The 24,158-nt window shown below is 47.7% G+C and overlaps 1 protein-coding gene and 1 non-coding gene across 2 annotated transcripts in view; both read left to right on the top strand.

The window, feature by feature from the left end:
• Positions 1–21,440, top strand: part of ahctf1 (AT hook containing transcription factor 1) — a 35,998-nt gene extending 14,558 nt beyond the window's left edge. Inside the window, exons 12-37 of the mRNA XM_063183837.1 lie at positions 601–729; positions 1,814–1,904; positions 2,277–2,366; positions 3,818–3,958; positions 4,753–4,857; positions 5,610–5,709; positions 6,050–6,173; positions 6,302–6,358; positions 6,792–6,938; positions 8,535–8,725; positions 9,127–9,271; positions 9,574–9,705; positions 10,245–10,392; positions 10,751–10,901; positions 11,188–11,298; positions 11,701–11,860; positions 12,210–12,449; positions 12,726–13,827; positions 14,072–14,153; positions 14,472–14,563; positions 15,095–15,384; positions 15,695–18,313; positions 18,702–19,086; positions 19,548–19,648; positions 19,779–19,837; positions 20,199–21,440. Of these exons, the coding sequence (XP_063039907.1) occupies positions 601–729; positions 1,814–1,904; positions 2,277–2,366; positions 3,818–3,958; positions 4,753–4,857; positions 5,610–5,709; positions 6,050–6,173; positions 6,302–6,358; positions 6,792–6,938; positions 8,535–8,725; positions 9,127–9,271; positions 9,574–9,705; positions 10,245–10,392; positions 10,751–10,901; positions 11,188–11,298; positions 11,701–11,860; positions 12,210–12,449; positions 12,726–13,827; positions 14,072–14,153; positions 14,472–14,563; positions 15,095–15,384; positions 15,695–18,313; positions 18,702–19,086; positions 19,548–19,648; positions 19,779–19,837; positions 20,199–20,448 (7,242 nt within the window). The 3' untranslated portion in view covers positions 20,449–21,440. The remainder of the gene's footprint in view (positions 1–600; positions 730–1,813; positions 1,905–2,276; positions 2,367–3,817; positions 3,959–4,752; positions 4,858–5,609; positions 5,710–6,049; positions 6,174–6,301; positions 6,359–6,791; positions 6,939–8,534; positions 8,726–9,126; positions 9,272–9,573; positions 9,706–10,244; positions 10,393–10,750; positions 10,902–11,187; positions 11,299–11,700; positions 11,861–12,209; positions 12,450–12,725; positions 13,828–14,071; positions 14,154–14,471; positions 14,564–15,094; positions 15,385–15,694; positions 18,314–18,701; positions 19,087–19,547; positions 19,649–19,778; positions 19,838–20,198) is intronic.
• On the top strand, positions 19,198–19,326 carry LOC134435646 (small nucleolar RNA SNORA63). Its single transcript, XR_010032057.1, has one exon. It is a non-coding gene; the product is annotated as a small nucleolar RNA SNORA63 (small nucleolar RNA).
• Positions 21,441–24,158: the final 2,718 nt, after the last annotated feature.

Below are 24,158 nucleotides of genomic sequence, written 5' to 3'. Positions count from 1 at the left end.
ATTTTTCTAACCTTTCCTTGCTATTTTTACATGGTTATTAGATTTAAAAGGAATACCTGTGGTATTTCAAATAGAAAAACATGTTAAGTACTCACTTCTTTTGCAAATCACTTGTAATGATGAACTATTTTGTGCTGGAAATTATGGCTATAACAGGCAGTGGCCTAGTATACAGCCCATATGATTGATCCCGGCCCCCGATCACAGTCAGGAACGATAATGTGGCCCCCAGAGAAAAAAGTTTGGGGACCCCTGTATTAGAGTAACATTTTTCAACGGGGGCGTTGGGAAGCCCGAGGGGGGCGTTTAGAAGGATACAACTGAAGGGGGCGGGGTTTATTTCCCATTGGACATTAGTCTATTTTATTTTTCAGTACGAGGGGCGCTGGCAGGTTTATGAAGTGAAGGGGGCGTTGGGAGACTTATGATGAGGTCCGGGGGGGATTGTTAAAAAAAAAAGGTTGAGAACCACTGTATTAGACGCTGAGCTCATTGTCTCCAGTAATATCTTCCCAGTGCCTTAGCCTACTCCTTGAGTGTTCCAAGCTAGTCTTGTTGGCTTCCTTTACTCACACTGTTGTGCCATCTTCTCTTGTTAAGACGCTGAGCTACCTGAAGAAGGCGGGCCCCACGCTGGGTGAGAGCATCTCGAGCGGATACACCCGCTGCCTGGTGTCCGGCCTGCTGTCGCCGCGCCTGGCCGACGTCCAGCCCTCCAACCTGTCGCAGGTAAGACCGCAAGCTGCACTCCTCTTTATCTGTCTCTCTCTCTCTCTCTCTCTCTCTCTCTCTCTCTCTCTCTCTCTCCCTCTCTCTCTATTTCTCTCTCTCTCTCTCTCTCTCTCTCTCTCTCTCTCTCTCTCTCTCTCTCTCTCTCTCTCTCCCTCCCCCTCCCATCTATAAGCCTGTCGCAGATGATACAGCAAACGGCACACTTCTCCCTCCCACCCTCCACTCATCTCTCTGTCTCTTTCTCTGTCTCTCTCACTCTCCCACACTCTCTCGTGTTCTTTTGCGCTCCCCCCCTCCATCTCTAACCCTGCCGTAGGTCAGACAGTAAACTGCACTCCTCCTTCACTTCATCCCTCTCTCTCCCCCTCTTCACCCCTCTTCATCCCTCTTTCCCTGGCCAACGTCCAGCCGTCGAACCTGTTCTCTGCACTCTTCTCCCCATCACTCTCACTCCCTCTATCCCAGCCCTCTAGTATGTCACAGGTAAGATGGCAAACTGCACCGCTCTCTCTGACACTTTGCATCCCTCTCTTCTCTCTACCACCCCCAAACCCCCCACGTTGAATCTTGTTCAGGTGAATTGTAATTAGTTGGGTAGTTCGTGTGTGTGCGTGTGTGGTCATCTCTGTTCTTGGTGTGTTTTCTGGCTGTATTTGCTGTGATTTCTGATGGTGATGTGTCATGTTGCGGATGGTGGTGATGTGTGATCTCTGATGTGTCTTGTTGCTGATGATGGTGTGTGCTTTCTGATGGTGGTGATGTGTGATGTCATGTTGCTGATGGTGGTGATGTGTGATGTCATGTTGCTGATGGTGATGATGTGTGATGTCATGATGCTGATGGTGATGGTGGTGATGTGTGATGTCATGATGCTGATGGTGATGATATGTGATGTCATGATGCTGATGGTGATGATGTGTGATGTCTTTTTGCTGATGGTGGTGATGTGTGATGTCTTGTTGCTGATGGTGGTGATGTGTGATGTCATGTTGCTAATAGTGGTGATGTGTGATGTCATGATGCTGATGGTGGTGATGTGTGATCGGTCATGTTGCTGATGGTGATGATGTGTCCCCCTCAGGAGGAGCAGCTGGAGGCCATCTTGTCCACGGCGGTGGAGACCAGCTCACTGGGCCTCATCACCGGCTGCATAAAGCAGTGGACCGGCGAGGGTGAGAACACGCATCACTTCATATAAATACTCTATATAGTAATAAAGATAGCTAGCTTAGTTTCATATAGGCCTTTCATGTAACCCAAGGTAACTTGTAATCAAACAGATTACATTGAAAACTTAGAAGTCTAACTTAAATCTATCTTAAACAAGTAATTGTGAATAGAATGATTTTAGAATTATTTCTTCAATTTAAAGTTTCTTTTTTGTTCGATCCGACATAAAATGGGTAATGTGTAATGAGTCATACTTCTTGTGGTATGGCTTTACAGAAGGAAGTTATGAGGTAGAAATTGTAGACCTTCTACGTTTAAAAGGAAACTGTTGTTCCCCTTTCTTTCTAACTATGACTGTGTGTGTGTATGCGCAGAGCAACCAGGGTCAGCAGCCAACCTGCGGTATATTCTGGAGTGGGCCTGGGACAAAGTGGTCCGTACCAAACAGGAACTGGACGGCATCTGTAAGTCACTCTATTTACTTACCAACACTCCCTACTTTCCCCACCATTCCCAATACTTCACCATTCCCGCTCCGTACTCCACTCCTCCATTCCCGCTCTGTACTCCACTCCTCCATTCCCACTCCGTACTCCACTCCTCCATTCCCACTCCGTACTCCATTCCTCCATTCCCACTCCGTACTCCATTCCTCCATTCCCACTCCGCACTCCATTCCTCCATTCCCACTCCGCACTCCATTCCTCCATTCCCACTCCGTACTCCATTCCTCCATTCCCACTCCGTACTCCACTCCTCCATTCCCACTCCGTACTCCACTCCTCCATTCCCACTCCGTACTCCATTCCTCCATTCCCACTCCGTACTCCATTCCTCCATTCCCACTCCGTACTCCCTTCTTGTCCACTCCAGTCTCCACTCCCTACTTATATTAACCACCACTTCCAATCCTTACTCCTCCATCAAGCCTTACTTTCCCGTGGACTAAGCCCACTCCCCTTTTCCCCTCTGTCCTACCAACCACCCTACTTCCCCCTAGCCTTATCCCACACCAGGATCACTACCAAATCTCCTTCAGCTAACCTTTTCTCAAGTTACTCCTGCCCTAAGCCCACCAGAGACAAATCATCGTCCTGGTCTAAGCCTAGAGATAAAGCCTTCAGCCCATGATCAGTGGTGGTCAGTGAGCATGAGCAGATGTCTTTAACAGAGAAGGTGACGTCCAAGGAAAGAAAAAGAGTGGAGCAAGCTTAGCGTAGTTCAGATCAGAGAAACTGAAATATAAGAGACCGCTTAGAGACGGAAGTTGCTTGTTATCACCAACTAGTTGCAGTGCCACCAAAGACAAGTGAAAAATGTATGGGTTTCAATGGAGCTGTCTACAATATTTTTTTCTCGTTGTATAATTTTTGCCCTGAAATATTAACATTAAATTCGAAACTAGTCCTAAAAAAAACTCTTGAGTATTTTTCTTTTGATTGTGTTTGCGGCTCTGCGGCTCTGTGCTGCGTTACGGAGCAGTCTCCTCCATCATAGTAGACAGATGCCGCAAATGCATGTGGTAAACGTAGCATTCCAAACCCATGCGTCTTACTTATTTGACATTTGGAGCATAGCTGTTGCATGCCTATTTCTCTCACATAGTTGCTGCATGACTCAGTGTGGTACTCCCTCCAGCTTGGCCTTCACACACTCTCTTTTCTCCCCTTAGACTGGAAAGAGTAGATGTAACCGTAAGCATACTATTTTCATCCTCGCTAAAATGTTTTGCAGATTACAGTTAAGATGCACTTAATGTCCTTCAGGATCGATAAAGTGTGCGTGTATGTCTGTGCGTGTGTGTGTCTGTGCGTGTGTGTGTCTGTGCGTGTGTGTGTCTGTGCGTGTGTGTGTCTGTGCGTGTGTGTGTCTGTGCGTGTGTGTGTCTGTGCGTGTGTCTGCGTGTGTGCTGCAGGTGCGCCTCTGTTTGACAGCTCGTGTAACTTCACGGAGCCCCAGACTCTGCAGCTGCTGCAGCACAGCCAGCGTCTCCTCAGCAACCTGGGCACCATCTTCCACTGCCTCCTCAGCCAGGCACAGGAGATCACACAAAAAGGTAACGCGCGCACGCACGCACGCACACACACACACACACACACACACACACACACACACACACACACACACACACACACATCCATCTTCCTCCTCAACCAGCCACAGGAGATCACACAAAGGTAACACACACACACACACACACACACACACACACACACACACATCCATCTTCCTCCTCAACCAGCCACAGGAGATCACACAAAGGTAACACACACACACACTTCCATCTTCCTCCTCAACCAGCCACAGGAGATCACACACACACACACACACACACACACACACACACACACACACACACACACACACACACACACACACACACACACACACACACACACACACACACACACACACACACACACACACCATCTTCCACTGCCTCCTCAGCCAGGCACAGGAGATCACACGGAAAGGTAACACACACACACACGCACGCACGCACGCGCGCGCACAAACCATCTTCCTCATCAGTCTGGCACAGGAAGGGTCTCTCTCTCTCTCTCACTCACTCACTCACTCACTCACTCACTCACTCACTCACTCACTCACTCACTCACTCACTCACTCACTCACTCACTCACTCACTCCAAAACTCACTCACTCCAAAACTCACTCACTCCAAATCTCCCTCACTCACTCACTCACTCACTCCAAATCTCCCTCACTCACTCACTCACTCCAAATCTCCCTCGCTCCAAATCTCCCTCACTTTTTACATACAGAAACTTTTCCCCTCTGCCACTTTTTTGTAACTTACTGAAGTCATCACTTATGCCATTGTCTGCACAGGGCTTGATGGCCTCATCAACAAGAACCTGGTGTCCAGCCTCATCGCACAATACTCTCAGGTGGTGCTGTGGTTCTGTCGGACCGGACTTCTCCCAGAAGGATCAGGTAAAGTAAATTTAGTCAAAATAGTAGACACACAGTTGATAAGCAAACAAAACAAAAGGCAATATGATGCATCAGTTATTGCATTATACCCTTTCAGTCATAGATTGGGTTTTTTAAATACGCCACATTTTCCCGAAGTTGTCACCCTTTGATTAAAGTGATTTTCCTTCCTGGAGGCCTGTGCACCATATAGAGTCCAATGGACTTTGATTGATAGTTCTGTATTGTATGTATTGGGGCAGCCGTGGCCTAGTGGTGAGAGAGTTGGTTTTTCAGTCTGGGGGTTGCAGATTCGAATACCACCTGACCTCTCCTTACACCTCCATCCCTGACTGAATTGGCAAGGGACCTAACCCCACATTGCTCTAGGGATTGTAACCAAATCCTGAAAAATGAAAAAATTATGTTTTTTTGTAGGGCTGGGACATTAATGCATTAATTTTGATGAATTAATCACGCGATTCAATTAATTAATGTGATTAAAAAATGTATTGCAGTATAATATAGCTACATAGTTCTGGATTAGACCAGTGGAGGGCAGTATTACACCTGATGGTGAACAGGATGCTGAAATTGAGAAGAGTTCGATTAATTAATTTCAAAGCCTACAGATTAATGCGATTAAAAATTTTAATCGAGTCCCAGCCCTATTTTTTTGTGATAGAAGCGACAACTAAGTGTAATGTACTGCATCGTTGTGTTACATCCTTGTGACCTTTTTCTCCTCTGCTGGCCTCTTCTGGCCTCCCCAGACGATGAGGATGCTCTTCAGATCTCCAGGCCCTTCTACAGCTACTCCATCATCTCCAACTGCTACACCACCCGACGCCAGGAGCTGCAGAGGCTGGCCAAGTAAGGACCTCGTTCTGACACACACACACACACACACACACACACACACACACACACACACACACACACACACACACACACACACACACAAGCCTATGCATTTGTGAAGTGTATGCAATATGTCGCCAAGTACAGTACCCCTTATTCACGCACAACAGTGCATTTGTGAAGTGTATGGCCTAAATTTTGCGACATTGAGCCTGTTGCAAAGGGTTCAAGTGGAGAGTGGAGACCAGGCGGATGTTGTATTTCCCACACTGGGCCAGACTTGTACATTGAGCTGGATGGCCAAAGTCTTTGGTATGCACTTAATGAATCATCTTCTGTTATTGGTTTACAGGGACAAATGGAATGCGGACTGCCTCATGATTGACGCGCTTGTTAGCCAATGTGGAGAGCGGCTGGCTGACCTATGGAGAAGGGACGAGGGCGGGACGGGCCAGTACCCACCTCTTTCACTGCATGTAAGATCCCACTCATGTCCTCTCACAAAATCGTTTTGTTTTAGTTTATTCCTGTCTATGTTTAAGCATACTGACAAAAGGGTAGTGCATTAAGGAATTTGGGTCTTTGTACTTTTTTTTGTTTACAGGCCTTGCTGGATATTTACCTCTTAGAAAACATTGATGAATCTGCCAAACATGCCATTGTATCCTTTTCAAGACGTTTTTATCAAGTTCAACAGCAACCACTTAGTTAAGTTTGATGCTGGTTACACATATGTGGATATTTTTAAATGTGGATATTTTTTTCATCCATTTACATGTAAACACAACATGTGGATAAAAATGAAAAATCCTTTGACAGGTGCGTTTTAGCCTTCTTGAAATGTGCATTCTAAAGCAAATGTGGCCAAAACAAATGTGTTTTCAAAAATATCTATACACTTGTAAACAGCTAGTAACAAAGAAAGTGCTCAAAATGTTGTCTGTGATTTCCAATAATGTCCATGTTTAAGTTTCAGTTGATTTGGGCCTTTAGTTTTTCGGCAGCAGGAAGCTCTCATGTGTATTCCCATGTCCTCCATTCTCATGTGTATTCATGTAGTCCAGTAGAGTGTTCCTTAACCCCGCGTGTGCCAGGTGATCTACCTGCTGCTGGACGTCATGTACTCGGTGCCCAATAAGAGCGGCTCGTCTCTGGAGTCCTTCCCCACCGCCTTCGCCATCCCCATCGGCCTGGTCAAGCTGGTGCAGGGCCTCTGGCTGCTCGACCATCGCGACCACGAGGTACAGCAAGTCGATGCTTATTTTTATATTTACAGACAGCTGAATCGCACTAAAGTGCTCACAATAACGAGATTGAAATTTAGATGAAAAGCAGGGGATGAACAAAGTCAATATGGGTGTCAGTGTTTCCTCCAGAATTTTTGTTGGTCAAAGTGGTGGGGCATAAAAGTATATATTTCTGGCTAAGCAAATTTAGAAATTACATTCACGACATGAAATATGATACAGAAGTCTTTTCAGGGGAGCTAGTCTAGGTGGTAGGTGTTTCTTGTCAAGCAGGCCGCCTTAGCAATAAAGTACTGGGGGGAAACCCTGGGTGTCTTCTTAACAGATATCTTCTTAACAGATATCTGTGACTTTGAATGGAAGGATCTGCTCAGTATATTGCAACCTGCGGTGATTTCTGCATGCAAGTGAATGGCAACTCTCATTGTCCCTGCTAGTGGAGAACAGACTATGTTGAATAGTCAAGGTGATCCTTATACATAGCCGGGCCTCACCTGCCATGCGGCTGACCCGGGTTCGATTCCCGTCCCGTGTCCTTTGCCGACCCCTCCACGTTTCTCTCCCAATTCTCTTCCTGTCCACCTCTCACACTGTCCTATCAAATAAAGTTGAAAAGGACCTAAAAAAAATCTTAATTGAGAAAAAAAAGATCCTTATACATTGTCACTTTTCATGCAAGTATTTCAAACGTTTGGTGGGGAAAAGGCTGCTCTGTGACTGTGAAGGCCTACAGGGGTTAGCAAATTGAGCCAAATCAATCTAACCAAACCCTTCCCTTCCCTTGAAACCACTGCTCCCACTCATTTTCCTCTCACAGCAAGCTCAGTTCACAGCAAGCTCAGTTCAGTCCACTTCATATCTATCAGCCGCCGCCTAAAGGGAGCGAAATTAGAATTTAATTTTAGACCATCCGGTTGCTCTGTGTGATTTATTTTCAAGGAAGTTATTTCGGCAGTAATGAGATTTTGCCTGTGCTAGTAGATCTCTTTTGGAACAGCTCATTTCTTATCATTTTATCCGCACCAGATGATCCCCCATCCCCCACCCCCTGTCTCTCTCATGCACACTGACTTAGACTTTCTGTTCCTTCCACTCCTCTTCCCCACACCCACCTCCTCTCCTCTTCCAATCTTTACAACTCTCTGGACAGACAGACTAGTCTACTACCTCTGTGACTACAGCACATAATGAGCAGTTGCATGCAAGGAATATTCAGATTCTAAATTCAGTAGTGGCAGTATTCGGTTTGGGCATGAGTAGAGATGCAAATTATTGATCCATTGATAAATTGTTAGATCATTGGCTTTATCCATGGGCTTAAAATTAATTGACAAGCAGCGTTTTTTCCCCAAAATCTCATAAGTCGATTAATTGCTAAAATTCCTACGAGTCATATGAACCGTTCTTTTTTTTCCCTGAATGTGATTGAGCTCTGGAAATATGTTGGTTAAAGAATGTACACTTGTAAACAAAATATTGTGCATTTGTTTTAAACGGATACTGACAACATTCAGTTAAACAATATTCCATGCATGTAGTTGCGCTGACTGACTCCATCTCCTCCCCCTCCTCCCCCCCCTCTCCCTGTAGAACTCCCTGGAGTTGCTGCTGCACCCGGCCACCAGCCACTCTCTCTGGGCCTGGCAGCATGGCCGCGTGCTGGAGGCTCTGATGGTGCAGGGGCAGCACGCCATCGCCCTGCGCTACCTCCACGTCATGAAGCCCTCTCTCACCTCCACCGGCGACGCCAAACTATGCCTCTCAGTGCTGCTACACAACAGGTAGGCACACACACACACACACACACACACACACACACACACACACACACACACACACACACACACGCGCGCGCGCGATATTGAAGTATCAGCTTCACAGGGCATATTTACACTCTTGTGTAAGTGGGTATGTACCAAATTCATTCAGTTAGTGTACTCTCTCGCTTGCTTCCTCTTTCTCTCTCACACACACATGCACACAGTCACCTAACACCGTTGTGTCTGCAGTGATGCAATTGCACAAATTGACTGCAAGTGACTGACTGTGTTAGTTCTTGTCATATGCAGGAACACACACACGTGGTGAGGGGGCTACTGAGGAAGCACTACTCAGGAATGCCTGTGTCTTTGCATGTAGCTAATAACTTTATGTGTGTCCCTGCTGTGTTGCCGTCCTGTAGGTGCATGGTGGAGGCCTGGGCTCTGCTGCGGCAGCACTCTACCAAGCTGAACGCGGAGGAGCTGCTGCGCTTCCTGTACGAGACCAGCCAGGAACTGGGCCTCATGAAGGAGCTGCTTAAGCTACCACTTGGCCTGGCTGAACAGGTAAACAGAACAGTGGCTAGTAGAGAGACTAAATGGCTAATGACTATGAAAAGCCACTGAGGTCGATAGCCGAAAGTCCATTTCAAGCCCTGGTTAAAATGTTTCATGTCAGCGAGATGCTTTCCGACTGCTTTCCAGCACGTTTCTTCTGGGATTCTTCAGCTATTTGTAACAGTTTTGCCACACACTGTGTGCTTTACAGTTACTATGCTATGAAGATCAGTTTAAAATAAAACGGTGTGAAGCGATACATTTTTTTATGTCATTGACATGGTAAATAATTGTGTGCGTGTGTGTTTCAGGAGTGTCTGGAGCGGTTTCTGCAGGGCACAGGAGGTGTGCAGAACAGGGAGCTACTGATGGTTCACTACCTGCAGCAGGCCAACTACATCCCTGCCCTGCAGCTCAACCACACCCTCAAGATGAACATGCTGGTAACTTGCATTACAACATACAATATGTTTTATTGTGTTATACACATGAATTTCATGTGTGACCAACAAAAAGTTTTGTGCTAAAAAAAACAAAAAAAAAACCAGCCAAAATATGGTGGAATGGACTTCTCCGATTAAAAAGAAGAGATGTGAAAAAGAACTCGGACTCAAGGCTATGGTGCTACACAAACATACATTTACCAAACTCTTTTAGCAAAACAAATGACTTTCAAATGGGAACCACATAGATGATAATGGTTAAAATACTTTTACTTGGCACTGGCTTTGAAGTGCATACTGTAGTTATGAGGAGCTATACGATAAATATTTGTACTACTATGGGGTACAGATTAAAACCTTGTTTCTTTATTATTTAAATGTTTGTAAAGCAATCCACTCTTAATTTTTGAACAGCACATTTTAATAGGCTTCACAAAATAAAAACAGAACACATAATTTAAGGTAAATCAACGATCGGAAACATCCAAGATAAAAGTTAGATCTTAATTGTTTGTAACTAATCAATGATCTGTCCCCAGAATGATCGTGACCCGAAGATGAAGGAGCGCTCCAACACGCGTAACTCCATCCTGGAACAGTACGGCAAGGTGCTGCCCAGAGCCCAGAGGAGGCTGGCCACCGAGAGGGCGAAACCTTACGGCCATCCCAGCTCTGTGCTCAAGAAGGGTGAGTAGAGATGTGCACACACTCACTGCGAGCACCCTCACACAGAGGTTATGATTGTTTTGGATTTTTAGTTACAATAATGTATCCGGTTACCTCTCTCATACATATTAAATACAGTGCATTCCAAAGCTAAAAATTATGTTTTTCAATATGATCACTGAAGTGCATGAATCTGAAAACAATGGTTGCTTATGTTACCGCGGTTCTATGAGTTTTGGATGAATGACACCGTCTGGCGGTCAGGAGAAATGCAATAGAACTCCAGCAAAAGTGTTGTGGTTGTGGAGTGTTCAGTGACAACTGAGAATGTTTTATGTGAAGTAATGTCTAATGTTGTGTGTGTTGTGTGTTTTTGCAGTGTCACGGCCGCAGCCTCTGTCCACGGTGGCCAAGCGTTCGGCTGCTGAGAACGTGCTGACCAGAGCCACCTTCATCAGCAGCGTCATGTCCAAGATAGAGGAGGTGTGGGTGGGCAAGGATGCCACGCCAGACTCCTCTCCTCTCAAGAGGTAAACACGCGCACACACGCACACACACACACCTGCATGCACACACACACAGGCATGCACACACACTTACAGTATACACATACACATGAGTGCTGAATAGAATAGAAACTTGCACCCAGGAAGCCACAAAGCAGTATGGAGTATTACATGCACACACACAGCAGCACACACACTCACACACTGTATTATTGAATTGAGTGTGTGCAGGACACTGTCCCAAGCTTCATGGAGTGGTTTCTTGTCTTTCTTTGTGAAAAAAAAAAGAATTGTATTTTTTCGTGCCTAGTCCCAGAGTGCCTGAAATCCTCGTGCCAAGCCCCCCCGCGCGTTCCGTGACCGATCTACCTGAAGCCTTTGTTGGTACCCCCATCTCAGTTACCCGCAGGAGAATGTCCAGGTGAGCACATGGATCCACCTCTGTAACACACTGCTTGTATCATGTGTCATTGGACTAAAAACACAGATGTTAGATGATTTCCAACAGTGTCTTAATCGTAGCGCAAAGAAAATATTTAGAGTGGTATTTTTGGAAGTCAGGTCAGACACATGTACTCTTAAGTCCTTTTTGACTGTGCACAAAAAAGATGCTTGTAAATAAGAAGAGGATGGGTTAATCTTTTGTGGAGTACGATCACATCACATACATGATTAGAACTTTTTTGAGTTGTGATGAAGGCCTGGCAGGATTTTAAATGTGTAGTTCTGTTGGAACTGCAGAGTGTCTGTGGGAACTGCGAAAGTCTTAACTGCGTAAAATATGAACTTAATTTTGTTGTTTTTGTTGTTTGCCTATATGCAGGATGCTTGACCTGATGGTGCACCCCTCCTCCAGCCAGCCCGCCCCTGAGTCCCCCAGCCTGCCCCAAACGCCCCCCAGGGTGCCCTCGGTCTGGGCCGCCCCAAAGAGCGCCCCTCGCGCCACCGAACTCAACCTGCTGCAGACCCCTCAGGTCGTCAAGGTGAGTTACCTCACAGACATGCCGTCTCTCTGTGTGTGTTGTAGAATTGGAAGGATGCTTTCTGCAAAGTAGGCCATTGCATCACATTTGGGCTTGCATGCCCACAGGGACCCCGGTTCAAGTCCGGCTGGGTCATTTCCCGATCCTCCCCAGTCTCTCTGTCCCACTCGCTTCCTGTCTCCATCTCACACTATCCTGTCAAATAAAGCCCCTAATTAAAAAAAAAATAAGTTTCAGTGCTTATTTCTGAGGCTTTTCTGTAGCAAAGAAATAAAATGATAGTTACACTGTGTATAACACTCTAAACAAAACGTTATACTAATTACTAATTAAATTGTTTATGTTCCAGCGAGCTCGTGCGTTGGCTGCGTCCATGTCGGTGATGTCCAGCTTCACGCCGCAGTCCATCCTGCGTAGCAGCCTAAGGCCCACCCCCATCGCCACGCCAACTGTAGCCACTCCCACTGGCTCCCACCGTTCCGCCTCTCCGCCTCTGCCCGTGCGGCCCAAGGAGAGCCGCATCACATTCATAGACGCCGGCGCTGTCACGCCAGATACCCCCAAAGACCATCAACCATGGAGCAACGGGGTGAGTACTTCTGTATTTTTCAGCTAAAAGTTCAAATTGCGTGCATTTAGTCACTGCAGATTTGGTGTGTTCTGATGATTCATGTACGACTTACAAAATCCTAGAATAGCGGATTTATGTATGTAAACTGAAAAACTGAAAGATGGCAGCTTTAATGTAACTCAAACTCAAACACACACACACACACACACGCATAACACAGACAATTTGATGTCATTTTATCGTATTGGTTTTGTTATAATAATTAAACGTTCCAAAATGTGACTTCCTCCTCAGCTTGTGGGTGACAGCGAGGTGAGCCTGTCCCAGAGGTCCAGCGTGCAGTCTTACGAGGAGGAAGAGGAGGAGGACGAGGTGGACGCAGGTCTGTGCGTGTCCTTCCTGCCCCAGGCTAAGAAGCGTGACGCTGCCTCAGCCAGCCAGGGCTCAGTCTGCAGCACCTCCTCCCTGCGAGACGCGCCTCCCTCCGAGTCCTCCGCTCGGCCCCCTTCCTCGCAGTCCCTGCTGAGACCCAGCCTGGGGGGCCACGACACCAGCGCCGCCTCGGCCGACCAGTCGTCCACCATGGAGTTCCATGATGCCCCCGAGGAGATCCTGGAGGAGGAGCAGCAGCAGGAGGTGGAAGAGGAGGAGGGGCAGCCCCCCGTGCCCAAGCTGCTCTGGGAGGAGGAGGTGGACGAGGAGGTGGTGGTCAGGCAGCCACACACTGCCCCTGCTGCTGCTGCTGCTGTGGAGGAGAAGGAGCAAGAGCAGGAGGCAGTGGAGGAGCTGGAGGACACAGTTCCTGAAGAGGAGGTGAAGGAGGAGGAGGAGGCTCCGAAGGTGGAGGAGGAAGCGGTGCCCAGTGAGCATGAGGAAAGAGTGGAGGAAGAGGAGGTGACGATGGCTCAGGATGAGGCTGCCGCTGAAGAGAGTCAACCTGAAGCTGAGGAGGTGACAGCTAAGGCAGGCAGCGTAGAGGAGGAGGCGGAGGAGCCTCAAGAGCCTCCTGTGGTGGTGGTGTTGGAGGACAGCGAGGAGGAGGAGGAGACTGGTCCTGGTGCTGAGGCTGATGCTGTTGCCCCAGCAACCCAGGAAGAGGAGGTGCTCCCAGTGGCTGCTGCTGAGATGCTGGAGGTCCCCGCCGAGTCCGTTCCTCCTCTGGAGCTGTTTGACGAGGAGATGGAGGAGGAGGAGGCCGCTGCCCCTGACGTCAGTCCAGAGGAAGCGCTGTGTGTGCCCGAGTCCGTTCCTGATGTCCTACCCGAGCCGGTTGCACAGGTGGAATCTGGACAAGAGCAGGAAGCGGAGCCACAGTCCAACCATGCAGAGGAGAGCACTGAGGAACCAGCACCAGAGGTGGAGGTGGAGAGGGCCACGAAGCCACAGGACATCACGGGTATGGATTAGGAATGCAAATGATTAATTAATCAATTCATTGTTAGTTGATTGACCTTATCGATTAACTGATAAGCAGTGACACTAAAGTCGATTCATCGATTAGGTGTTGAGAACCCCAGTAAGGATACCAGGCTATTACAGTACTAGGGGCATACAGACCATATTGCAGTGGCTGTAACAAAGTGGTGTCTTCTTCTTCTTCTCAAAAGTGTGCCTTTTTTTCTTGTCTTCTCTCTACCCAGATCTGGCTCTTGATGAGTATGTGGAACATCAGCTATTCGATGACCTCCCAGAGTCAACACAAAACTGGGCCGCCATCATCAGGTGCATACACACTCACTTGTGTCTCTCTCTCTCACACACACACACACACACACACACACACACACACACACACTTTTCTCTTTTCGATACTTGAGTGTTTTTTTCTGGTGTGTCATGTGCCACACACACACACACACACACACACACACACACACACACACACACACACACACACACACACACACACACACACACACACACACACATACTTTTCCCTTTTCGATACTTGAGTGTTTTTTCTGGTGTGTCATGTGCCACACACACACACACACAGCCAGTTGTTTATGTCGTTTCGCTCTGCTGTGTCCTGTGCTGTAGTGCTGAAGGTCCAGTGGAGTCCGCCGTCCCCAAGCTGAGCAGCCAGAAGTCTGTCGCCTCCTCGGAGCCCACCACCACCTCAGGCTGCCCCTGTGAGTACTTGGCCCATTACATTGCATTACTTTACATTGGATTACATTGCATTGCTTTACATTGGATTACATTGCATTGCTTTACATTGGATTACATTGCATTGCTTTACATTGGATTACATTGCATTGCTTTACATTGGATTACATTGCATTGCTTTACATTGGATTACATTGCATTGCTTTACACTGGATTACATTGCATTACTTTACATTGGATTACATTGCATTGCATGTAGGTGAGCCTTATTACATTACGTTGCGCTCAGACTGCCCCTTTTTAGTACATGGCCCCTAATCATTACACTACATTACACTTACAGGGCTTACACAGTCGACACATCCTGAGGCTTGCATTGCCGGAAGCCACTTCAACCATTATTATGCGTCAATGCGTAGCAAAACGTGCACACTCAATTTTTGATACTTGACACTTGTGTTTATATACGTAGCTTTGGGGAACGTATCCATTTGGGACTGACGTGGTTATGTTGATTTGAATAAAGTGATTAAATGCTGCTGTTTTCTCAACAGCTGTGGTGAGCGTGAACGACAGTGAAGATCTGTCCAGCGCTGCCTCTGAGGAGGAGTCTGATGCTGAGGACGAGGAAGATGAGGATGATGAAGACGATGATGAGGAGGAGGATGAGGAGGAAGAGGGTTCGAGCAGCGAGGTGGAGATCATCGAGGAGGTGCAGGGTAATGGCCGTCAGCACCTCCCCCCTGTGGCCTCCCACCTCTACATGGAGCGGCTGCCTCCCCACGCACAATACCTGCAGGAGCAGGCCTCCGCCGTGCTGTCTCTCGTCACACCTGACGCACAGGTACACATGAGCGCACACGTACACACATACTCCCCTTTCCGGTCACTCTTTTTATGTAGGCTAGTTTCAACCTTAACCATTGTACGCAATTGTATGTCATCAGAAAATTGTCTAAGCAATTTTATTTCATCAGAAAATTGTCTTAACAGTTGTAGTTCATCAGAAAATTGTCTTAATCGTTGTATTTCATCTTTTGAAAGCAGGACTTGAAATGGTGTAAGGCAGTGAGCCTCTACTAGTCTCAGTGTATTGCTCATGTATTTCTCTCTTGTATTTCTCATGTGTTTCTCCCCCTTGTCTCTCTCCCCAGGAGGTGGAGGGCATGATGCTGGAGGAGGACGAGGATGCGGAGGTGGTGATGCTGCGAGTGGGCAGCGACGGTGTGGGTGGCGTGGAGGAAGAGGAGTTGTTGGAGGAGGAGGACGAAGGCCAGGGTGTGTGCTACACGGAGCTGAAGCCCTCCACCACCCTGCTGGTGCCCCTGGAATTGGCCCAGGAGGCCGGCCTGGACCCAGGCCCCCTCCTCCACACGCAACACCTGCTAGACAGCAGAGACGCCCTCGCACCCGTCTCACCGCCCACCGAATCCACAGCCACCCCTGCTGGAGGCTTCTCGCTCATGCTGGAGGCCGAGGAAGAGGGAGAGGGAGAGGAGGATAGAGGAGAGGCGGACGTGGTGGTGGATGCTGGTATGGAACTACCACAGGCGACACAAGAACAGGAGCCTGAGAGCACTCCAGCCGAAACCTCAGAGCAGCAGGTGGATGTTGGTGAAGAAGAAGACCAAGACACACCCGTGGAGCAGGTAGAGGACCTGGACAGTGGAGAAGTGGAGACGGAGGAGGCTGCAGATGCTGAGGTGCAAAAGTTAGAGGAGGAGGAGAAGGAGGTGGAGGAGGCAGACGCTGCAGCTCTCCCTGCGGATGTGGAGACGGAGATGGAGGCTGAGGTGGAGGGAGACACTCCTGCACCAGAGGACAAGGAGGCGGCAGAAGAGGTGGAGGAGGAGGAGGTGGAGGAGGTGAAGGCCTCGCCTGAGGAGGCTGAAGCTGCATCAGACGCCCCAGTGGTGTCCCCTCCTCCTGCTGAGGACGCTCTCTGTGAGATGGAGGTCGCACCACCCCAGATGGAGGAGCAGACCAAACAAGCGGACGCAGGCAATCAGATGGAGGAGGAAGCGGCAGAGGCGGCGCCCAAGACTGATGCGCCTCAAGTCCAGGAGGAGGGGGAGGAAGATGAAGAGGAGGAGGTTCCTATTGTCTATACGGGGAGAGGGAGGTCTGGCGATCGACGCTATCACATTCAAGCCGCTGCTGTGAACACCACCTATGAGATGCCACCAGTGGTGACCAGGAAAGGCAGCAGCCACAGTCAGAGTGCTCAGCCTGCCACCACGGCTGCACTGGACATCACATACGAAAATCCTCCTGTAGTCACCACAAAAGGCAGCGGTCACAGCAGTAAGAGCTCGCAGCCTGACGTGGACACGATGTACGACATGCCTCCAGTCGTCACAGGGAAAAGCAGCAGTCACAACAAGAGCGTGCAGCCTGCAGCAGCAGCAGCAACTGATGAGGCTGTTGACACCACCTACGAGATCCCCCCTGAGGTGACGAGGAAAGGCAGCAGTCACAGCAGCACTAAGAGCACACCACAGGATGCCGCCGTTAATGACCACGACGCCATCGATGAGGTCCCTCCTGTCGTGACCACACAAGGTAGCAGTCATGGCAAGAGTACGCAGCCTGACATCGCTGCTGAAGACGATGACTTGCCTCCCGTGGTCTTCAGAAAAGGCAGCAGTCATAGGCGCACTACACAGCCTGCCGCCGCCGCTGATGATGATGATATGGCCGATGAAGAAGCACCCCCTGTGGTGAGCAGGAAAGGCAGCAGCAGCAGGAAGACGGTCACCTTCATCTCACCTGTCACTCATAAGGATGAGGAGCAGAAACGACACCAAGAGGAGGTGGAAGTCCCAGCCATTGACGAGACGGAAGAGCAAGAGGATAAAGTTCCCCCCTCTACCACCGCTACTGCTACTCAACGGCGAGCCACCAGGAGCAGGGGACAAGCCGCGGACGTCACCCAGCCACCAGTCACTCCCAGCAGGAGGACGAGGCGAACCGAGGCCACGCCACAGAAGGCCACCACCACCACACCAACACCCAGGAAGGGAGGTCGGAGAACCAGGAGCTCCGTGGACTTGGACGAGGAGCAGCCGGAACAGCCCAGTGAGCAGTCCACCATCGTGGAGGAGCCGGCCAGTGAACAGCCCAGTGATGTTGCTGCTGCTGCTGCTCCACCCATGGAGGAGACGACCACCAGGAGCAGAAGGTCTGCTGCCCCCGCCACCGCCGCTGCCAGCCCCAGCAGGGTGACCAGGAAAAGCAGCCGAGGGGCGACGCCTGGCCTGGACGGCGCGGACGGCACGACAGCAGCCATTTTACTCACGCCGCCCAGGAGTCGACGGAAGACGAGGTCCAACACCAGCGACGAAGAGCCTGCTGCCGAGGAACAACAACAGGCTCCCAAGACGACCAGCAAACGGAGCGCCAGGAAGAAGACTCCAGACACCGAGACAATCACGGAGGTACCGGAGGCGACTGCGAGAGCCGAGGAAGACGAGCAGAGGACGCAGACGGAGACGCGGTCCAAGGTGGCGTCCACCACCAGTCCTAGCCGGCTCACCAGAGCGTCCAGCCGAGGGGTCAGCCTCAGCCTGGAGACCGCCGTCACCCCGCCCAGGAGCAGGAGGAAGACCAAGGCCAGCGCCACGACGGCAGAGAAGGCCAAAACGCCCGCAGAGGCTCCTCTGGCCAGCGCCACAGAGGAGACGGCAGCGCCTCCTAGTGGCCCAGCTGTGCGGCGGCTGGCTCGCAGCCGACACTGGAAGGATATGGAGGAACAACAGGAGGACGTGAAGAAGGTGACTAGCTTACTGTACTTGGCACGACCGCACAACCACATCTAATACAGCAGAGAAGAGTAGAGTATCATTTATTAATCCCAAGGGAAATGAAGGTGTCCAGTAGCATGCATACATAAATACAGAAAAAAGAATTACACATATCATTGCACATATTATTCACCATACAGCACACGCTTACATACAGTACATTTAGCGAGTCAGATCTCTCTCTCACTTACTTACTCACTCACTCACTCACTGCTGTAGTTGTGATTAGAAGGAAAGATTGCTTCATCACATGTGCCATAGTGGTCAATAACGGGAAAATGTAACGAGGACAGTAAATCAAGTTTACGCGCATTGGTTTTATTAAATGTATAACCTTATTTGTTATTGTGATGCTCAGGTGCAGCCCATGATGGAGGCTGCTGTGGAGCTGGTGCCAGGCACTCCCCTGGGGGACGCCCTGATGGAGAGGCTGCAGGGGGGCACCGGGGGAGCAGTCACCGAGATCATCCGGGCCCGCAGGAGAACCACCTCCGCCACCACAACCCGCTCGGCACCAGCACCTACTCCACTCTCGCCTACCGTGGAGGAGCCCAGCGGGATGATGAACGATGACGCACCTCCAGAGATAACGCTGGATGTGGACGCAGCCGAGCCTCCAGAACCGGAGCCAGAACCTGCCGCCTCACCGGGCCGGAGACGCACACGCTCCAACAAGGGCCCAGAGCTGGAAGCTCCCACGGAGACGGAAGCTTTCCCCTCCACACCCTCGAGGAGGACCAGAGGTGAACAAATACAAACAATTAGGGAACGCAGAGTGATGAGCTGTTTGCATGAGATTTAGCAAAACCCTAAATTATTTTGATAGAGGGTTGCACTTAAGATTCAAACATCTGCTGCAGGTTAAGTTACGGAGTAGCTGTTTGGTGCTACCCTGTCGTTCCCCCTGCACATAGGAATCTGATTCTTTACTATCCCTGTCTGTCATCCTCCTCGGACTGCCAGGGACGCTTGGTTTCAGACATTTAGGAATTGTCACAGCTGTCAGTGGTGTCGTTGACGTACGTATATATTTATATGTAAAAAAGCTAACTTGATGGTTTTTCACAAAAAAAGAAAGATTCAAACATCTAGCTGGTTGTTTGGAGATTGATTGTTATTTTTTAATTTAATGACATTTCCTACAGCTCCCACTGTTTTGTGGTGTGTAGTAACACAATGTTTTCCTCTGTGTGTTTGTGTGCAGGGAGGAAGACGGAGGATGTTGTGGCCGACGGTGTTGCGCTGTCTCCTGCACCTGTGACACGCACTCGCCGAGCCCCAGCACCAGTCCCGGACACTACCCAGGTATGTATGAGACTACCTCACAGATACTACAGTATTTACAACTACAGCAAGTTTTATAGTGTTTCCGAAAGTCCGAACCAGCAGTACATGGTAAATAAAAACCTTCACCCCATTTTTATTGTCTTTGAAGGACGATAACAACAAGGACGAAGTGGAGACCAAGAAAACCAAGAAGAGCCGCACAACAAGGTTAGAACGACTTCATTAGTAATCATGTGCCCTTTTTTCACCTCCAGTACTGTGTTCCCCTTTCTACAGTACACACACACAATTAAGGCTTTTAGCTAAAAAAAAGAGTGTTTCCTTGTGTTTTTCATGTTCAATTGGTTTTGCTGTTCTCACTGTTGTGCAATCATTTTAATAAGCAGTGGTAGTGAGGGAATTGTTGTGTATTACAGTGTATTAGAGAGGTCCTCTGTAAAGTAGCTTCAGACTGTGTGTGGCTTCAATGGTAATTACCACAGTGTTTTATGGTGTGGTAATGGTTCCTGTGTGTTACAGTAGCACTGCTCTCTTAACACACTTTGTGTGTATGTGTTGGTTCATTCAGGGTGAAGGCGCCTGTGGAGCCTCGGTCCATTGCGGTGCCGCTGCTGCTGTCTCCCGTCCCCACTGAAGAGGAGGAGCCTGGGCCGGCTCGCTCCAAGCGGCGGGTGGCAGCAGTGCCCGCGCCCGCTCCGGAACCCACGTCCACCTCGGAGCCCGCCGAGGACACACCGACCCGCCGAGCCAACCTGCGCCGCAAGCGCATGCTGGAGGGCCTCTTCACCAAGCCAGTCACGCGCAGGAGGAGGATGTGAGCAGTGGACACTGGACACACAAGTACACATACAAACCACCCCTCACCTGCCTGGTCTAATGTGCCCATCCGTACTGATTTGCCTATCCCACCACCAAAGCAGACGCAGGGCAGGGCAGGGCAGGCTAGGAGGACATGGGCACACACTGTCTACTGCTGTCCACGTCAGCCTGGACATTGGACACACACACACACACACACACACACACACACACACACACACACACACACCCTGGACCCGCTCCTGTTCATATCACCACCACCTACCCTCAAAGGTCAGATCAGGATGGCACCATCGTCAGAGCATCCTCATGGACCTGGACATTATCGTTTGGACGTTACAGCTTCCACTCAGCGCCCTCTCCTCACTCTCTTCCCTCCCCCCTTCCCTTGCTCCCTTATTCCTTTCCTTCTCTTCTTCTTCTTCCTCTTCTTTCCTTCCCTCCCTCTTCCTCCTCTCCCTCCTTTCCAGCTTCTGCTTTCAGAGAGAGACTGCAGTCTGTTCTTTTAATTTAAGAACCCAATGGATGGGTTTTTTTCTCTAAATAAATAAATGGCTCTAATTTAGGAAACCGAAATAATAATTTTATATAATTACTGTAAAGTTTACAGCAAGGAGGACTTTTGGATTTGAGCACCAAAAAACAAAGATGGCTTAGTTTTTAAAAAAATGTGCATTTCTTATTAATTGATGCAAGTGTAAATAGTCTTTTTTGAGTATGTTATAAATAAAAATTGAACCCTTGTAAATGAGTTTTGCTTCTGTTTGAAGTGTTAATGCATTTGATTTTCTCTTTTTTTGTTCTGCAGCGTAACATCACGTGGTAATTATGTCTGAACATGCTGTGTTCTCTGAGATGGTTTAAGTGAAAGTGAAAAAGTTTAAAAGCACTAACTTAGTTTGTGGGAAATTGGTTGAGGCTGTATGCACAGTGTTTCTTTGTCGTAACACTTCTGACAGAATGTAAAATTAAAATGATCCTTATTTTTCTATGGCCTGCTTGAACCCAATGTGGTGACGTTTGTGTTTTAATGCGTGTAGGTATGACTGGAATGTCCTGAGTCTGTCTTGGGTTGTTCTGTGGGCTTTGGTATAAAAGATCATTAAAATATCAAAATGTATTTTGCAGTATAAAGATGCTGGTCCTCATCATTTTACGGTGTATGTAAAATATAGCAACATTACATGTCATTATCCCAAGGTTGTGAAGAGCGACTTTTCAAGAGCATTGACTTTATTACCAAAAGTAATATTACAGAATTTTGGGTAATATACTGTGGGTTTCAGTTAGGGGCATCAATACCACTGATACATTTTAAAGGAATACCCCACCCCCAGGTGAAATTAAAGGACCAGTTCAGACAATTTCAATATGCAGTTGTAATGCTCACACTACCCTGGACTTGTCAGTACCTGAGATTTTTTTTCTTCTTCAGCCTTTTCAGAGATCCGGGTTATTGTAATGGTGGGCACGTGTTTGTTTACATTTGAAAGAGAACCTCTTGATTTATTCCCAAAAACATCCAAAAGGTTATACAACATCAGCAGACAACTAGCAAACAGCGGTACCTTTTGGGAAAATATTTGGAGTAGGCCTATGTTAAACATTTTTAAAATGTAAACAAACGCTGCCCCCATTAGAATAGCTCATATCTCGGAAAGGGCTGAGCCGAAAAATGTGGCATCACCCGAGTACTGACAAGTCAAGGATAGCGTGAGCAATACAACGGCATATTGAAATTGACTGAACTGGTCCTTTAAGTCACTCCTCCCTGCAGTCCCTGGAGTTGGATGAGTGAGCAGAAGCGTTTTTCAGGTGACCCAGCCACTCACTGTGGGTGATTTTATAACTTGGGAAAGTATTAGCAGGTCTGTGCCGAAAAATGGGCGGTGATGATTCCAGGATGAACAGAGATGAGATGTCAGAATGTTGAGAGGCCGTGTGCGTGTATGTGTGTGTACACACCTAGGCTATGCATTGTGGGGGCCAGATTCCCAGACTACGGAAGTAAAATCCGAGGGGTGCGCACTGCGCAGTAATACGCCGGGTTACAGGTCGGTTAAGTCAGATGAATTTCACAAGAAATGGCATTGACACTTGCTCTGCCATTAAAAGGATATCAAGAACGTGGTGGGTTATTGTTGGGAACATTAGGCCTACTCGTTAGCCTAATTTAATCAGGGTTCCACTCTATAGCCTAATACTAGGGTGAAAGAGGTGACGCCACTTTTTTGTTTTCCTATGATATGTTTTTTGTAGGAAAGTTGTCAGTTGTAGTCAAATTTGAAAGTAGACTCAACATACTTAAAACATTATCTTTTTAGAAATATAGAACAATTCATTTTGATTTAATGAATTTTGATAAAATAATGATGAGGTTATAAAGGTGAAAAGAAAAGTCATGTGGCGTAACGGTAAAAACATTGAATTCAAAATTCCAGCTGGTTCAAAACAGGTGAAATTTCAAAACAAAACACATTCTAACTACGTTGGCTTAATTCTATATTTGTCTTGTTTAGCAGTGACTAAAAGAAACAGAATACATTTTTTGTCAGTAATTTGTGGAATTCAGTGTGTCACTTTGTGTTTCTAAATTGTCAATGTGGAGTAACTACCATTTGAGGATCCATTTTGTTAATTTGTGTCAGAAGACCATGTCACAGGAAATTACTCTACGCAGGACCCACGAATAACATATCTGCTACATGACCAGTTGTGTAACCTTTCTTGGAATCTGCTAACTTCAACATTTTCTGAGCAAGGTCAGGTGTGGTTATAGTTGCATGTCAAATACTACAACATTAGCAAAACATTTAAAATTCAAAATTCCAGAAAAAAAACAAGTACTCATTTTAAACACGTTTTTGAAATCTCAACATCCAGATCAAAAACTTTGATAGGTTTCCGTCAGAAGGCCTATAAAGTTTGAATTAAACTTTTGCCATGTCAAATGGTGCAACAATTCACACCATTTGACATACCCTATAACATTGTTATTACATACCCTGTTACACATTATGTGAATGTGAAATCTTAAAGGATAACTTCAGCCAATTTCAACATGCAGTTGTAATGCTCACACTACCCTGGACTTGTCAGTACCTGAGATTTTTATTTTTTTTCCAAGATCCGGGTTATTGTAATGGTGGGCATGTGTTTGTTTACATTTACATCCAAAAGGTTATGCAACATCAGCAGACAACTAGCGAACTGCGATAACTTTTGGGAAAATATTTGGAGTAGGCCTATGTTGAGAATTTTTAAATGTAAACAAAAGCTGCCCCCATTAAAATATCTCAGATCTCGGAAAGGGCTGAGCCAAAAAAATGCAGCATCAATGGGTACTGACAAGTCAAGGGTAGCGTGAACAAACGCTGAAAGCGTGAAATCGACTGAAGTGGTCCTTTAAATATTGACCTAAACCTAAACTTTTACCTAAAGCACCATACATATGTTGGTGTGGTACTATATGAAAATGTCAACATACAGTCTGCCTGCTTGTTAGAATGCCCAACAATTGCTACTGTATGTTGTACATATTTAATTTGTATCATATTGCTACTTCACAACACTAACAAGTTTGAAAGAGAACCTCACATGCACAAAATGACACATTAGTGCGGCTTTACAGAAGGAACTGTCACCAAAATCAAGATAATCATATGGAATATTCTGGTTGCACCAATTGAGACTAGCTACAGATAGGTTT

Source organism: Engraulis encrasicolus, chromosome 19 (genome assembly GCF_034702125.1).
Source record: "Engraulis encrasicolus isolate BLACKSEA-1 chromosome 19, IST_EnEncr_1.0, whole genome shotgun sequence".
Lineage (NCBI taxonomy): Eukaryota > Metazoa > Chordata > Actinopteri > Clupeiformes > Engraulidae > Engraulis > Engraulis encrasicolus.
This window is presented reverse-complemented; position numbering and strand designations above follow the sequence as displayed.